The sequence below is a fragment of the Solanum stenotomum genome, unplaced genomic scaffold (genome assembly GCF_019186545.1).
Source record: "Solanum stenotomum isolate F172 unplaced genomic scaffold, ASM1918654v1 scaffold3800, whole genome shotgun sequence".
In the NCBI taxonomy this organism is placed as follows: domain Eukaryota; kingdom Viridiplantae; phylum Streptophyta; class Magnoliopsida; order Solanales; family Solanaceae; genus Solanum; species Solanum stenotomum.
Genome location: NW_026034708.1, coordinates 15100 through 33350, shown reverse-complemented (window position 1 = coordinate 33350; position 18251 = coordinate 15100). Strand labels below are relative to the sequence as shown.

At 35.1% G+C, this 18251-nt stretch overlaps 3 protein-coding genes across 3 annotated transcripts; 1 reads left to right on the top strand and 2 right to left on the bottom strand.

The window, feature by feature from the left end:
* The first annotated feature begins 1646 nt into the window (after nt 1–1646).
* On the top strand, nt 1647–6446 carry LOC125852651 (putative disease resistance protein RGA1). The gene is made up of 2 exons (XM_049532370.1): nt 1647–2172; nt 3560–6446. The coding sequence occupies exons 1-2, from the start codon at nt 1746–1748 to the stop codon at nt 6082–6084; spliced, it is 2952 nt and encodes a 983-aa protein (XP_049388327.1). The 5' UTR covers nt 1647–1745; the 3' UTR covers nt 6085–6446.
* Nucleotides 6447–7568: 1122 nt separating this feature from the next.
* Nucleotides 7569–9008, bottom strand: LOC125852644 (LRR receptor-like serine/threonine-protein kinase EFR). Its single transcript, XM_049532365.1, has 3 exons — nt 8324–9008; nt 8140–8211; nt 7569–7579 (listed from the first exon to the last, which is right to left on the bottom strand). The coding sequence occupies exons 1-3, from the start codon at nt 9006–9008 to the stop codon at nt 7569–7571; spliced, it is 768 nt and encodes a 255-aa protein (XP_049388322.1).
* A 3320-nt stretch (nt 9009–12328) lies between these two features.
* Nucleotides 12329–16262, bottom strand: LOC125852643 (LRR receptor-like serine/threonine-protein kinase GSO1). Its single transcript, XM_049532364.1, has 5 exons — nt 15578–16262; nt 15377–15448; nt 14449–14939; nt 12796–14380; nt 12329–12701 (listed from the first exon to the last, which is right to left on the bottom strand). Exons 1-5 carry the CDS (start codon nt 16260–16262, stop codon nt 12346–12348), a joined length of 3189 nt encoding a protein of 1062 aa, XP_049388321.1. The 3' UTR covers nt 12329–12345.
* Nucleotides 16263–18251: the final 1989 nt, after the last annotated feature.

The window sequence follows — 18251 nt, the reverse complement described above, 5'->3', positions numbered from 1 at the left end:
TAATATTGCTCCTTAGTTGGTTGTTTGCCAAATCAAACCACAAAACTTGGTAGTCTCCGAAATCTTTTACTTGATAGTTGCTATGGATTGACTTGTATGCCACCAAAGGATAGGATCTTTGGCATGCCTTAAGACTCTAGAGCGCTTTGCTGTGGGAAGGAAGAAAGGTTCTCAAAATATATCTGAACTTTGACCGAAATTGTTGTAACAATCCCAAACTTTGGGCAGGACCTATTACCCATGCACTAATTAATAGTGTATTTTAAAGATATATAAGTGTCCACGTGGACATTATAAATATTGCATCATTATAAATAGTAACTTGTCCACGTGAACACATATATATCTTTAAAATACACTATTAAATAGTGCAGAGGTAATAGGTCCGACCCAAAGTTTGGAATTGTTACAGCAATTTCGGTCAAAGTTCAGATACATTTCAGACATTTTTCCCTTTTTTCTTTAATAATAGATTTTTCAAGGATCTATAGAGCTTTTACAAGTTGAGATATTATCTCATCATTTTTCAAAAGCATATACTCAAATGAATGGGAAAGGAAGCACCACGTAGTGATATTGACTAGAATACTGAATTCCTTGTTATTTGGTTCTGTGGAAAGAAAAGTCTTGGTAGTGGCAATGAAAGTCATGACATATGCTGTTTACTTTGAATAGTCGAGTTCACAAACTGATCAATTATTGTAAATCCACACACATGATCTTGAATAAATCAGTCACTTTAATCTGTTTCAATTAACTTTTGTGTTACAGTGAATTCCAACATATGGCTGAAGCTTTCCTTCAAGTTCTGCTAGGCAATATCACTACTTTCATCCAAGGGGAACTTGTATCCACAATGTAGTTGTTTAAAGACTTTTATTTACGGGGAAATTTATTCTCTCAACAATTTCTAATATTTTTCTTTTTAATTAGTTTTAAATTATGTAGGTCAATTGGTCCCCTATCATATAATAATATTATATTTTTTAGTGTAGTTTTATTTGTCATCTAATTTATCATCATATGATTTGCAAATTATAAGCTTCCTCATGACGCTCTAATCTCCTTCATAACCCAACAAGTGGTATCAGAACTAATGGTTCAATGACCCAGGGTCATCGAGGTTGAAGACAGGTTCAAGGTGGTCTCAAATCAATTTGCAACCAATTTGCTGATAAAGAAGATTTTTGTATAGCTACATGAAGACTATGTGAACAACGAAGATTATCATGCATGTGAAGAAGGTGGATCAAGTTTTATCAAGAAAATCCAGCCAAAAGGGAAGATTTGTTAGGATTTTACCCTGATTTTCTTTCCTTATTTGAAGTTTATTTATTTACTTGAACTTTTTCTGAAAGGAAAATATAAAATAATTTCTCGTTCTCCAACTAATACTAACACATAACTGCAATTAGTAGGTAGATTTTTCTAAGAAATTCATTTGTTTAAGAAAGCTTGTCTTATGGTCCTGTGGAAGACTTTGACAGAGAAATTAAGGCTAACGAAAAGGTCTTTGTGGTGGGCAGCAATGAAAGACATGACCCCATTGGCATGTGCAGTAGTTTCCCTGAAATGCACCCACACGATATTTTAAAATACAACTTCACGCCCTGCCCTGCATCATTCCAACAGCCAACGAAATACAAATTCATTGTTTAATCATCAACTACTTTAATTTGTGTTACAGTTGCTTCCACTCTAGACTACCATCACATATCTAATATTCGTTATAGTCAATTCAACGTATGGCACAAGCTTTCCTTCAAGTTGTGCTAGAAAATCTCAATTCTTTCCTCAAAGGGGAACTTGTATTGCTTTTCGGTTTTCAAAATGAGTTCCAAAGGCTTTCCAGCATGTTTTCTACAATCAAAGCCGTCCTTGAAGCTGCTCAGGAGAAGCAACTCAACGACAAGCCACTAGAAAATTGGTTGCACAAACTCAATGCTGCTACATATGAAGTCGATGACATCTTGGACGAGTATAAAACTAAGGCCACACAATTCAAGCAGTCTGAATATGGCCGTTGTCATCCAAAGGTTATAACTTTTCATCACAAGGTTGGGAAAATGATGAAAGAAATGATAAAAACACTAGATGCAATTGCTGAGGAAAGAAGAAATTTTCATTTGCACGAAAAGATTATAGAGAAACAAGCTGCTAGACGGGAAACAGGTACTCATCTTAAATTTTTTTTTAGACAAAATTAGTATTACAAGACTGTAGGAGTGACAATTAATGATAACTTAACTTCCATGTCATAGAATAGAAAGTACTTTCATAAATAAGAAATGTTAAGAAATCCTCTAACATTCTTCCCCGTTCTTAATGCATTTTCACTTCTTTTTAAAAGCGAATATGCCAGTTGCCACTAGGTAGTTGCCTAGCAGCAATTTTTTTTTCTTATTAATAAATAAAACCCTCAGCAGGGAGAAATACAGATAAGGCGGTTAGGTCTTACCTTACTAATCCTATGAGGTAATTATCCTTCACTAATTAACAAGCATGCAAAAAATAAGAACTTGAAAGAGCAAGAAACCCTATGATCATCATAGAGTTTATAACATACTTTGTGTTAATATTACATATGATAAATTAAGAAGAAAGTTGAGTTATCATCCTCAAACTTCCGTTTACAAATGAAAGAATTAACAAAGAAGAATTGCCCAAGTTGAGTAATTTGTTGAAGTTGAGACTTGTCTTCCTCTTCAAATCTGTACAAAATCACTTGATAGTTCATCATTTCTTCTTGGATATATTGAGTCTTGTTAAAGTTGTTGACACTGTCATATGATTCCGTTTTGTCAGTCGTGTCGGTAGGTATCTTGGAACACTCCTCAGTCACCTCACCATCCAGCTATTCTTTCTTATGTGATTCTTTTTGTTATTGTGTTGTTGACTAGGAGAAATATCGAAATCCTTAGCTGCATTTGCAAACATTGACCCAATATAGCCTCTTCCTAACCTTCCTCAAAGATGTCCCTACCTTGTAGGTTAGAAATCTATTTGTGGAGCAAGCACTACTTCCACCAACTTATAATTTCTAGTTGAGAAACCCCGTGATGTACAATCAATATAACGGCTACAGCCTACAGGTGCCGAAGAAATTTTTTTTGCTACATTATCCTCAACGGCCACCAGTTGCCTCTCATTAAGCTTCAACTCCTTCTCAGTAATAGTGGTTGCCACTCCTTCTTGCCCTGTTGTGAGCTGTTCAGAATTCCACACCTCAACATGCTGTATTTTTCACAGCTTCAGTTCAACTTTGTTGCTGCTCAGATTTCTAGAGTTTGGGCAACACAATCATGGCTCAATCAAGAGCATGAACACCACCCTAATCATCATCTAAAGTTCCAGACATAACACCTTCCTTTCTAACAACGTTTAGTAATTGATTGCTGCCCCAAATTATCAACTTGCGAAGCAACATCCTCTCTTTACTGCTGCACAATACCATCTTGAATTCTGTTTTTATTGTTAGAACCATTAATACCTCTTTTATTGTTAAGTATTTCGGTTGCATCATCTTGCACTTGGTCTTGATAATTATCACGTGGAACAGGTTTTGTTTTAACTGAACCAGAAGTTTATGGAAGGGACAAAGAGAAGGATGAGATAGTGAAAATCCTGATAAACAATGTTAGTGATCCTCAAGAACTTCCAGTCCTCCCAATAGTTGGTATGGGGGGACTAGGAAAGACCACTCTTGCACAAATGGTCTTCAATGATCCGAGAGTGACTGAGCATTTCTATCCCAAAATATGGGTTTGTGTCTCGGAAGATTTTGATGAGAAGAGGTTGATAAAGGCAATTGTAGAATCTATTGAACGAAAGTCACTTGGTGACATGGCCTTATCCACTTTCCAAAAGAAACTGCAGGAGTTTCTGAATGGAAAAAAATATTTGCTTGTCTTAGATGATGTTTGGAATGAAGATCAAGAGAAGTGGGCTAATTTAAGAGCAGTCTTGAAGGTTGGAGCAAGTGGTGCTTCTGTTCTAACCACTACTCGTATTGAAAAGGTTGGATCAATTATGGGAACATTGAAACCGTATGAATTGTCAAATCTGTCTCAAGAAGATTGTTGGTTGTTGTTTATGAAACGTGCATTTGGGCACCAAGTAGAAATAAATCCTAACCTTGTGGCTATTGGAAAGGAAATTGTGAAGAAGTGTGGGGGTGTGCCTCTAGCAGCCAAAACTCTTGGAGGTCTTTTACGCTTCAAGAGAGAAGAAAGAGAATGGAAACATGTGAGAGATAATGAGATTTGGAATTTACCTCAAGATGAAAGGTCTATTTTGCCTATCCTGAGACTGAGTTATCATCACCTTCCACTTGATTTGAGACAATGCTTTTCATATTGTGCTGTGTTCCCAAAGGACACCAAAATGGAAAAGGAAAATCTGATCGCTCTCTGGATGGCACATGGTTTTCTTTTATCCAAAGGAAACTTGGAGCCCGAGGATGTGGGTAATGAAGTATGGAATGAATTATACTTGAGGTCTTTCTTCCAGGAGATTGAAGTTAAATATAGTAAAACTTATTTCAAGATTCATGATCTCATCCATGATTTGGCAACATCTCTGTTTTCGGCAAGTGCATCAAGCAGCAATATCCGCGAAATAAATGTAAAAGATTACAAACATACAATGTCCATTGGTTTCACTGAAGTGGTGTCTTCTTACTCTCCTTTGCTCTTGAAAAAGTTTGTCTCATTAAGGGTGCTTAATCTAAGTAAATTAGGATTTAAGCAGTTACCGTCTTCCATTGGAGATCTAATACATTTAAGATACCTGGACTTGTCTGACAATAAAATTTGTAAGCTTCCAAAGAAGTTATGCAGGCTTCAAAATCTTCAGACACTTGCTCTAAATAATTGCTGCTCACTTTGTTGTTTGCCAAAACAAACAAGTAAACTTGGTAGTCTCCAAAATCTTTTACTTGATCATTGCTATGGATTAAATTCTATGCCACCAAGGATAGTATCATTGACATGCCTTAAGACTTTAGGTCGTTTTGCTGTGGGAAGGAAGAAAGGTTATAAACTTGGTGAACTACGAAATTTAAATCTCCGTGGCTCAATTTCAATCACACACCTTGAGAGGGTGAAGAATGATACGGAGGCAAAAGAAGCCAATTTATCTGCAAAAGCAAATCTGCACTCTTTAAGCATGATTTGGAATGGACCGCGTAGATATGAATCAGAAGAAGTTAAAGTGCTTGAAGCCCTCAAACCACACCCCAATCTGAAATATTTAAAAATCTTTGGATTCAGTGGTTTTCGCTTTCCAGACTGGATGAATCATTCAGTTTTGGAAAAAGTCATCTCTATTGAAATTTATGGCTGCGAAAACTGCTCGCACTTACCACCCTTTGGGGAGCTGCCTTGTCTAGAAAGTCTACAGTTATACGACGGGTCTTGGGAGGTAGAGTATGTTGAAGAGGATAATATTCATTCTAGATTCCCTACAAGACGAAGGTTTCCATCCCTGAGAAAACTTTGTATATGCCACTTTCAAAATTTGAAAGGATTGCTGAAAAAGGAAACAGAAGAGCAATTTCCCATGCTTCAAGAGATGAAGATTATGCATTGCCCTATATTTGTTTTTTCAGCTCTTTCTTCTGTCAAGGAATTGGAAATTGAGGGGGACACAGCTTTGTGCTCCATATCTAATCTTAGCACTCTTACTTCCCTCAACATTAGCAGTAACGACGAAGTGACTTCACTCCCAGAAGAGATGTTCAGAAGCCTTGTAGATCTCAAATGCTTGAAAATCTCTTTTTTCAAGAATCTCAAAGAGCTGCCTACTAGCCTGGTTAGTCTCACTGCCTTGAAGCATCTGGAAATTCTTGGTTGTGATGCACTAGAGAGTCTCCCCGAGGAAGGGCTGGAAGGTTTAACTTCACTCACGGAATTATCTGTTGAGTACTGTGAGATGATAAAATGTTTACCGGAGGGATTGCAGCACCTAACATCCCTCACAAGTTTAACAGTCACTGGATGTCCAGAACTAGAAAAACTCTATGAGAAAAGGATAGGAGAAGACTGGCACAAAATTGCTCGCATTACTAATCTGGATATATATTAGTGAGTTATGTAATTTTCCGATTTTCTTTTGGAAACAAATGAAGGATCAATTTGTATTATACTTGTTAAGGTAAAATCCATTCACTCTACTTGCTGCTGTTTTATCGGATAATGCACTTTTGGTTAACAGTTGTTGGTTATCACTTTCTGAATGAATATTGTGGCACATGGAAAAAACACCAAACAGAACAGTTCATGTTGTCTGTCATGAAATTGGATGTCTGGGGGAAAATAGATGCAACAAGTATTAGCTCCATATCTAAGCTTACAACGCACTAGAGAGTCTACCCCAGCAAGGGATGGAAGGATTTACATGTTTGTATAGAAATTGGTGTTTCTTCATTTTTTTTTTTTTGCTTTTACATGTTTGTATGTCAGAAATATGTATATAAATTGGTATTGATGAATGTGAAATTGTTCACTGAATTCGCTATCTCGTAAAAAAATACAATGGATATATACAAACATGCTATATGTATGAATTGTGTAAAATATATGGTAACTTTAACTAGTTTAGGTGTACTGTTATTTTCTGGGGTCTGAATTTTGTAAAGAAACGGGTGTACTTTCCGATATTTTTAGTTGCTTATAAAGTTGCATTGTTCGTCAATAAATACATGTAAAGAGAATATAAAGCCTATTTCTTCAATAAAATTTCAATCAATGAATTTGTATCAACTGTGAATGAAAAGTTATGTGGAATGAGTCAATTTTGTTGTTATGTGGAAAACTTTGGCAGAGAAATTAAGGCTAACGAAAAGTCTTTGTGGTGGGCAGCAATGAAAGACATGACCCCCATTGGCATGTGCAGTAGTTTCCCTGAAATACACCCACACAGAGGAAGGGCATGAAGGTTTAACTTCACTGACAGAGTTGATTGTTTATGACTGCAAGTTTATAACTTCACTAACAGCCCTCACAAGTTTAACAGTTAGGAAATGTCCAACACTGACCAGCAAGCGGTGTGATAAGGGAATAGGAGAAGACTGGCACAAAATTGCTCACATTCCTGATGTGTTTATCCGGTTAAGTCTTACTAGTCTCTGGGAACGTGCGTTACATGTCTGTGGTGGTAAATGTCATGATGAGCTGGAGCAAGGAAATTTTCATGAAATTTGACATACCTGTTGTCTCTTTCTTCACTTCTGGTGCGTGTGCTGCTGCTATGGAGTTTGCAGCATGGAAGAACCATGTGGACGACATGAAACACGGTGAGATTCAAATTCTTCCTGGATTGCCTGGAAGTATGGCTCTGAGTTTCTCTGATATAAAGCAAAACCATCGTGGTCCGAGTCATCACTGCAATGGCGGTCCATCAAGTCCGAGTCAAAAGCCAAGATGGTTGGATGAGATAGAAGGTTCTATTGCATTGCTGATCAATACTTGTTATGATCTTGAGAGTCCATTCATCAATTGTAAGTAATCAGATTGAAAAGCAAATATGGGGTGTAGGGCCATTATTGCCCGAAACATTTTGGAAATCACCTACTTCAATACTACATGATCATAAAGTCAGGTCGAATCGTCAGTCAAATTCTCGTTTACTGCTCATAAGTTATATGTTATATGGTGATTGGATTTGTTTAAAAAGGGAACAAGGTAGATCTAAAATCACATGGGAGGAAGTTGAAAGAAAGACCAACTATCTGTTAGAATCCATTTTGACTCGGCGAAAAGTAGAGCAAAATGGAATAGTAAGATCCATAAAGGTGATACCAACTACTAGTTGATATTAAAGCTCAATCATGTTGGTACCTCCAACATACTCAATGTTCGTTAGGATGCTTTTAATCTTGTTAGATATTTGTATGTTAACAGAAAACATAGAGAAATTTTAATGTTAGAAAACTTAAATTATTGAACCTTGGACTGATGGGAACTAAATGGATTAATGCGGATAACGAGGATTCATATAGTTGACACAAACTAGCATTGAGTCGATGTAGTAGTAGTCATTGTTGTTTGAAAATGAATAACAAAGAGCTATATGAACATATTTTGCTACTACTACAATTTCTAATTAACTAGAATATTATTAGACTTAGAACCAAGATACCTGTTATGTTATTCGATCCAAGATATAATTCTTGAAGCTTTGTCAAATTCCACATGTCTGTTGGCAAACTTCCTGTTAATACATATATGAACACAATCAGATAGCCTCATAACATTGTAGAAGGATTAAATGATTCTGAATCAAGTATATATAGTCCAAGAATTGAATTAACATTACTAATTACCTGTGAGCTGATTATATGACAAGGAAAGGTAAATAAGTTGTGTGCATTGATTCAGCCCACTTGGGATTTGGCCTGCTAATTGATTTTTTGAGAGAAATAAACCTTGCAGATTTGGAAGCCTAGTACAAAATCCCCTTGGGATATTCCCACTAATCCGATTAAATCCCAAATCAATGATCTTTAAGGAAGACACATTGGAAATGGAAAATGGAACATTTCCAAATAGATCATTATCAGAAAGATCAAGAAGTTGAAGCCTTGTGAGAAATCCAAGGCTTTCTGGGATTTGACCAGTGAGATTATTCATTTGCAAAGACAAGAAGTTTAAACGCCTCAGACTCCCGATTTCATCGGGGATTTGGCCGTGGAAACTGTTGTTTGCAACATCCAACTTGTTAAGGAAGGAGAGGTTCCCAATTTCTTTTGCTATTGAACCTCTAAATCCAAAGCTTGTGAGGACTAATGATGTCACTCTTTGATGCTTTTTACTGCAAGATATGCCTATCCAATTGCAAATGTGAGTTCCTTTTGTCCAATTTTTTGACAATATTCCATTGGGGTCTGAAGTTATCTGTGCTTTGAAAGCTAAAAGAGAAGTCTCATCAGTTGAAATGTTCGATGCATTTGTAACTGAGAGGTACATTAACAAAACTAGGAATGCTATAATTATAGTCCTGGAAACCATTTTGTGCAACTTCTCTAGCAGCTATATATTTGTGTAGGGAATTAGGAAGTATCTGAGTTTTTCTTTTTCAAATGCCATCTATATATACTGTGTATACTTCTAATATATACGTAATATGTTTGAAACATTCTCTTCTTTTTTTTGTATGTTGGTGAACTTGACTGCAATTCATTGCTCAAGGGAACCCATTGGTTGTGGAATTCTGTAGTGATAATTAAATATAATTTACTTGGATTTATATGCCTGTATATTCATGATTCAAGAAAAGAATAAAATCAAATCACGACTAAACTGTTGTAGTTTTAGGCTATAGTATAATGTCATCATTCAAATGTATATAACCTCCACCGAATAGATGTTTGACCAAAGAATGTCAAATCGGCGAATCTAACATGTAATGTATGATTCACGTGAATTCAATAGCTTTTATCTAAACCTTTTATATGTATTAAGAATTCGTTAACTTGAATTTGTGTCTGATTAAGTGAGATTCTTGCTTTTCTCATGAATTATTAAGGACATTCATAACGGAAGGAAATGGTAAAAAGGGAGTCAGTTTGACTTGACCCAAGACTGTTTCTTAATTTGACAAAAAATATGTAATGATTAGAAACTTGAATTAGTAAATTGCATGGCATCAGTGTACACGAGGCAGAATCATTCAAAGATACTTTTGTGAGTATTATAGAAGTTAGTTTTGTATGCACTCTATTCTTCAGAGAACATTTAATCAAATAGTTTAAGTTATAAATATATATATTATCCATGAGAATCTTGAGAAAGATTTGCTGCATCTCTCTGTTGATGAAACAGAAATTGAAGTTCCCCAATTTTATATTATTAGACTTATTCTAACTTCTTGCAGAATCTGCAGATAGTCAATAAGTATTGTTTATATAAATTTAAAAAAAAGTCAAAATAAATCTGCATTGGAATATGCTACACTTTGAAGGAGTCTCTACCTTTATTCGGAAACTTATAATATGCATGACTATTTTTATAGACATTTTAATTGAATCTGTGAAAAAAAAAAGTTATAAGGCATAAGTATCCCTAGACTATGACCAAAGTCTCTGAGATACACCTTAACTAAACTAAGGTCCTATTACCTCTTCAAACTCATTTCTTTTTTTGTAATTTTATACACCTTTTGGCTTATGTGGCACACTCCGTGACTCCACATAGTTGAGGCGCATGGAAGATGTTTGGATGCCACGTAAGTCAAAAAGGTGTACAAAATTACAAAAAAAATGGATTTGAGGGGGGTAATAGGACCATAGTTTAATTAAAGGTGTGCCTTTAGGATTTCAATCATAGTCTAGGGGTACTTGTGCCTTATCCCAAAAAAAATAAATCTTGTAGGGAAAAAAATAGAAAGTTATCCAGTATTTCAACAAAAATTTTATCGTGTGTTTTCCAATAAGATGGTTCAACGAAAAATGAATAAAACAATTATATTTTATAACACAATTTATATTGATTCGTGATAAAAAAATCATTTGTTTCTAGTAGTGTATCGTCACAATTGCATTCGACAGAATTCCATCAATAATTTTCGTGCATTTTATAATTATAAACTCATTAGAAATAATACGATTTTTTAAAGTTCTTTTTTACATAAGACACTTTTCAAGATTCATCGTCAATTCAATTTTGCAAACTTATTATATCCCATGACAATAGGGACGGTGGGACTAGTGATGCAAACTTAGAATTGTCGAAGAGTAGAATACTAGATGCCTAAAACCAATTCTAAGAGAGTATAGAAATTTTGTAATATATAGAAAACTTTTGTTAAAGAAAATTTTATACAACTTGAATTTTAAAGTTTATGATTTGTTTAATAATATCTTTTTATTCAATAATTATTTTAAAATTGGTTATTGATTTATTTAAATTTCATTATATAAAGTTCAAATTAAGAATTTGATGCAATTCAATAGTGATCTATCAAAAATAAGATTTAGCCGCTATAAGCTCCACGATGGAGCACTCTGGAATCCCTCAAACAGATTCCTCCTATTATTTATCCCAACTCCACCCATAATTAATACAATATAAGAACTAAAAAGATTAGATTTGTCTTGATACTCTAAATAAAAAAGTTATATTTACTCAACACTAGAATTTTCAACATATTTTTATCATCCATCTTTTATGTCATATTTACCTTGGATCCGTTAAATTGCCATGCCCCCACCTTAATTCTCCTTCCCGTCTTACTCACCACCACCAAACCCAATGAGTTGACATAATATATAAATATGTTATTTAATTTGACATCAATTGACATGTACGCCTTTTAATAAATAAACATATTTTTCCTATGTAGTAATATTCTACATGATAATTTTCTGTTTTATATCACGTTCTACATATATTATGTCACATAAAACATGCATCTTTACTATTTAGTTTTATACAAATTTAAACAGTTATTAGTACACTTTCCTTCAAAGTTGAAGAATATAGATGTCCAGAAAGCTAAGTTACGGGGCATATTCACGTATTATATAATTTGAGTGTTCATATCTCTGTTTCTTGGGATACATTGACAGCTTCTTTCATCTTATTGAAGCTCTGCTGCATAAATCTTTAGCAAATTCGTAAGATTAGCAGCATCTTGTAAGAAATATTGTGTTGAATAGGGACTGTTTGGTTCTAGGAAAATGCGAGAATTTCTAGAGAAATGTCCATGGAATTCGAGAGTAGAGGGAAACTAGGTTGACCATTACGGTTCTCTGGTTCGATGCTTTCAAATCACAGTAATCCTCTGTATAATTATGGTTTAGATTTTAGGGATTTTTTGTTACAAAGTCATTTTAGCCTTCCAATCACCAAAAATATCATCTTGGCTCTAGTGACTAGTAACAAGTTCACAACAGATCACCTTCATACTGAGGAGGGAGATGATCATATTGTCGTGGCCCGGCCCATGTGTATTTTAGCCAAATGTTGCAGGAGAGAATGGGATTAATACTGTAAGTATTTTGTGTATTAATACTGCTTCTATCAGCTAATATTTCATAGAAATGCTAGTGTGAATGAAATTGCAAATTATCTTGTGTATTGTGAGGCAAATAGTTTCAATCTAGTGATCATTTTTTCTGGGTAATCAGTTAACAAGATCTCTTTAACCATTCAATTTTTTTGTATGGTAGGTAGGTGCACATCACGGTTCGAACCCTACCACATAGAAAAATCCTAGTATTTAAATGGAGAAGGATAGAGGGGTGGGGCTATCCTTAAATCTGTTGAAGTTCTACGTACTAGTCCAACTATTTGTGCATGTGAAGAAAAGATGTGACAGTTCCACTATAGATTTCAGCACTACCATTTAGTTTGTTACAACATTTTGCAGAAATTGAGTTAGGATCTTCTTGAGTCGCAGAGTAATATCTTCCATGCAAATTCTCTCTTCAGGCAAATCGTTTGTGCATTCAAGAGCTAATTCCATGATTGATTTGAAACATCTTTCTTTAGAAGTAAAATTTTCTTCGTCCAGTGAAAATAGATTAATGTCTACTACATCCACCAATCGGTCTGGTAATGATTGGCATATCCATCTTTTCAAGGTGAAGTCTCCTACGAATAGATCATCCACAGGGCTCTTTCTTGTAAAAGTCTCCATTAACAAAATACCAAAGCTATAAACATCTCCCTTGGTTGATACTTTGCCTTCTGACCCATACTCTGCAAAAAAAAAAGAAAAAAGAATCACACGATCATTAATGAAAATAATTAGCGTCATTTAAAATCTTCAAATGAACTTGATAATAACATTTACCTGGTGCCATGTAACCGATGGTACCCAAAGTCTTGGTATGTGTTATTAGCGTCTCAGCTGTTAGAAGTTTGGATATCCCAAAGTCACTCACTTTTGCCACCATATCTCCATCCAAAAGTATGTTACTTGGTTTCAAATCACAATGGACGACTACAAACAAATGACCTCCATGTAAATACTCCACAGCGGAAGCCACATCAATCATCACCTTTAGTCTTTGAGTTATATCCAAAAATTTGTCAGTAGAGTGAAGCCAACATTCGAGGTTTTCATTGGGCATGTACTCTAGCACCAACACTTTATAATCAAAATTGGCACAACTACTTATCACCTTAACAAGGTTTCTGTGTCGAATGCTACGTAAAACTTGACACTCCACTTCAAAACTCCTAAATGCATGTTGCAGTTCTGTATTGAATACCTTTATTGCCACAACCATTCCATCTGCAAGTGTCCCTTTGTACACCAAACCAAGGCTCCCCCTTCCAATCAAGTTTGCTTCATCAAAGTTGTTTGTCCCTTGAGAAATATCATAGTACGAAATCCTCTTATGTACCTGACCAAATGTATCAACTAGAGGAAGTTCCGTACTCCTTTTTCGGCATTTCAGAAACCAAATGATGAAAATGGTTGTGACTACAACTCCTGAGGAAACTGATGCAAGAACAGAAGTTAAGACTCTACTCTTTCTTTTCCTTTCAAGACTTGTGACTCTGCATTGCATCACATGGAAGCGTGATGATCCACATAATGCAGGGTTACCCATGAATGATTCAGCTGTAAAATTTACGAATGGCCCTCCATCTGGAATTTCACCCATGAGCCCATTGAACGAGACATTGAAATACATGAGATGTTCAAGATTCCTCAAGGACTTGGGGATCATGCCTGATAGATTGTTGCTAGATAGATCCAAGTGTTCCAATGAAACCAAATCTTCAAATAGTTCAGGTATGGAACCATCTAACATATTCTTTGACAGTGAAAGGCTAACCAAACTTTGTAGTTGGCCAATTGTGCTAGGAATCTGACCAGAGAACTGATTACCATGTAAATGTAATATCCGCAAACTCCTTGAATTCCCCATTTCTACTGCAAGAGACCCATTCAGTAAATTGGAGGACAAAGTGAGAATTGAAATATCTCTGTTCCTCCAAAAAGTTGATGGAATATGGGAAATTAGTGCATTGGAATCTAAGTAGAGTTCTCTTAAAGAAGAAAGATTTCCAAAACAACTTGGTAATTCGCCAGTAAGTTGATTTTTCCCCAAGATAATTTGGTACAAGTTTTCCATGTTACACAAGCTAGTTGGTATAATTCCATCTAAATTGTTTTTCTCCAGGCTAAATCTTTTCAAATTCCTCAAGTTCCCCAAAACTGGAGGAATAGATCCTATAAGTTTATTGTCTCCCAATGTTAACCACTCCAGGTTCCTAAAGTTACTGATGTTAGATGGTATTTTTCCTGTGATACCACTTTGAAGGGCAATGAAATATTCAAGGGAAAAGGACCAGTTTCCTGAACCTAGAGATTTTGGAAGACTTCCATTAAATTGATTACCTCCTATTTGAACGGTTTTCAAATACTTGCAATTGATAATGAAGTCAGGAAACTTAACTCGCCAGTAGATTGATCATTCCTCAATTGGTTTACTTGCAAGTTGATGAATTGAAGCTGTTGTAGCTTTCCAAGATTCATAGGTACGGGTCCACTAAACAGATTGCGACCAAAATCAAGCTGGATAAGTTTGGTGGAATTCACAATGGAGGTAGGAATCAGCCCGGTGAACTGGTTTTCCCCAAGGTAAAGGCCTTCAAGATTTGGAAGAGTATGGCCTATGTTTGGGGGAAGTGTTCCTGAAAGCGTATTTGCTACAAATGAAATCTTTTTTAGTCCAGAAATGTTGTACATACGCCTTGGAACTTCACCCGATAATCTGTTTGGACCAAGATACACTTCTTTCAAATTTACAAGATGTTCAAACTCCTGAGGAATGCCACCATATAGTCTGTTGTCACCTAGGTCTATCATCTCTAGATTTGACAAATTTCCAATAGATGGTGGAAGACTTCCCACCAAATTGTTCCGTCGTAGACTTAATCTTCGAATTGCTGATAGGTTATCAATTTCACTTGGTATATGTCCTGTAAAATATATGTCGAATTGTGTGGTTACTACACTGAAATGTCCAATACTGTATAACAGCTTTACAGTCACTAAGTTACTATAAATAACAGGAAACTGTTAGTTGTATGCCTTTTAAATAGTTCAGCAATCCTCGCAATCTGTTTTAACGTCCTCTTGAAGATGGGACTAAATGGATCAACATGGATAATGAGGATTCACATCACAAACTAGCATTGAACCGATGGAGTAGTTGCTGTTGTTGTTTGAAAATGAAGAACAAAGAGCTATACTAACATTTTCTGCTACTACCCTTTGAAATGCAAATACTAATTTCATATAAATGACTTGAAGAGCAAGTTTGGAAATGTCAAAGATCTCTAGTGCTACGAGGTGAGAAGTCCAGCAATAAATGCAGTTGTAGGCAGATTCAGTTAAACTAGAACATTATAAGTACCTGTTATGTTATTCCATCCAAGAAATAGATGTTGAAGTTTTGTCAAGTTCCACATGTCTCTAGGAAAGCTTCCTGTAATAGACGTTACAATAAGTTATACCTCTCAACAGCCTATCATTGTTTTCACTAAAAATTGTTGCTATCTTTATTGTCAATATGAACCAAAAGTAGCAGAAAAAGAAATTGGTTCAGTATTTTTACCTGTGAACTGGTTATATGACAAGGACAAGTATGTAAGCTCTTTGCATTTGTCTAAGTTGCTTGGTAGTTGGCCAGAGAGTTGATTTCTTGCTATTTGTAAGCCCTCCAGCCGCGGAAGATTATGGCAAATGTCATTCGGCAAAGTCCCAGACAGTGCATTATAAATCAAATTGATGACCTTCAAAGAAGAGACATTGAAGATAGACGAAGGAACAGATCCAAGGAGATCATTTTCAGAAAGATCAAGTGATTCGAGCCTTCTCAGTAATCCTAGACTTGCTGGAATTTGACCTGTGAGATTATTCATTGACAAGGACAAGTATTTCAGCCTCCTCAAATAGCCGAGTTCATCAGGGATTTCGCCGTGGATGCTGTTGTTGCCAATGTCCAGGAAACTAAGAAAGAAGAGGTTCCCAATTTCTGTGGCGATTGAACCTCTTAGTCTAAGGCCGTTGAGGTCTAGTGATGTCACTCTTTGATGCCTTCTACTGCAAGATATGCCTATCCAATTGCAAACGTGAGTCCCTTTTGTCCAGTTTTTCGACAGCATTCCATTTGGATCTGAAGTTATGTGAGCTTTGAAAGCTAAAAGAGCTGCCTCATCAGTTGAAATGTTCGATGCATTAGTATCCAAGAGGTACGTTAACAAAACTAGCAATTCTATAATAATAGTCATGGAAACCATTTTGTGCAACTTCTCTAGCAGTTATTTGTGTGGGGAATTTATTAGTGCCTGAGTTTTTTTTTTTTTTCAAATGACATCTATATATACTTCTATAATTAAAGGCAATGAGGATATCATGTATTAGCACTGGAATATAGAATCTAGAGTTCAATGTCAATGTTCAACATATGTACGTAATATGTTTGAGACATTCTCATTTTTTAATTGAATGTTACTGAACTTGACTGCAATTCATTGCTAAAGGGAAATCATTGGTTGTGGGATTCTGTACTGATAGTTAAATAATTTGCTTGAATTTATAAGCCTTGTATATTCAGTATTCAAGAATATTAAAGAATAAAATCACGATATAATGTCATCATCCAAATGTATATAACCTCCGCCAAATAGATGCTTGACAAAACAATGTGAAGTGTTACGGTCAAATTGGCGAATTTAACGTGTAATGTTTCATGTGAATTTAGTAGCTTTTGTCACTACCTTTTATATGTATTAAGGAATTCACCAAAGATCTATGAATATTTTGTTATGATCCCAGTTATTATTGTATAGTATTTATCTTGCAGTTTGTGTAAGAATTCATGAATTTCAAATCTTGAATATCACTTTTGATTAAGATCATTCATAATGAGAGGAAATAGTAAAAAAGGAAGTGAGGTTGACAAGATCTCAAGACTGTTTCTTAATTTGACGAAAATTTTGTAATCAGAAACTTGAATTAGTGAATTGCATGGCATCACTATACACGTGGCAGTCTATTGTTTAGAGAACATTTTTAATCAAAGAATTAAGTTATAATATAAATTATCCATGAGAATCTTGAGAAAGATTTGCTGTATCTCTCTGATGAAATAGAAAATGGAGTTTCCCAATCTGCAGATAGTCAATATTCATTTATATATATAAAATAGAGAAAAGTATTGATTATTAGTTTCATTGTCGAACTATTGATAGTTTTAAAAACATTCTTTACTTGATTAACTGAATTTAAATACACCCTCGATCTTGCAACATGAGTGAAATACACCCTTAAATATTTCGTCAATTTTAGGGGTGTTTTCAACACTTCTCTTGGATTTTTATTAAAAGCCCCATGCTCCTACAAGAGTTTGAGATCACTTGCTATGTCATGTGGAAAATAAGGGGTGTATCTAAGTTTGATTAGTCATGTAGATGAGTGCTTTTAAGACTGTCAATAGTTCGGGGACGAAACTAATAAATTGTGCTAAATTCAAGAGTATTTTCAATACTTCTCTCTATAAAATATAAAAAAGGTCAAAAAGAGATCTGCATGGCTTATGTTGTACTTTGAACTTTGAAGAAGTCTACCTTTATTGGGAAAGTCATCATATGCAATTCATGCATGCTTTCCTAAATTGGGGATTTAAAGTCAATCTTGAAAAACCCCTAAACTATTACAATCATTTTAAGAATTTTATATATGAAGGACTATTGAGTGTTGACAAAAGCCTTAAAACTTTCATAAAACTCATATTAAAATATCTCTCGGAGGAATATGACATGTCATATGAATATTATGTTTGACAAACTCAATTTCAAAGAGTTCCAAGTGGTATACACGTAGGTTTTAGAAAAACTCTAAACTATCATTGTTTTGCGACTTTCATATCTAAAAGGGAAAAGGATTAAAAATGTCCTCAACGTATCTCAAATGGTTCAAAAATACCCTCCTTCCACCTTTTGGTTTAAAAATGCCCTCAACATTTTTTTAAGGTTTAAAATTGCCCTTTATTAACAACACAATGACATGGCAATTGTGATATGGATTTTCTTTACCTATTTCAAAATATATGACCCACTTGGTTAGAAACCCATTTCAAATCTGACCTGATTAGCCCAATCAATTTTGGGTCTTTTGTTCCCATTTATCCTAACTCTCTTCTTTCTTCCTTGAGTACATAACTCCTTCAGTTTATCTTCTATTTCCATTTCTCAATTAGTTTCAAAAAGAAAAATAAGGAAGAACTA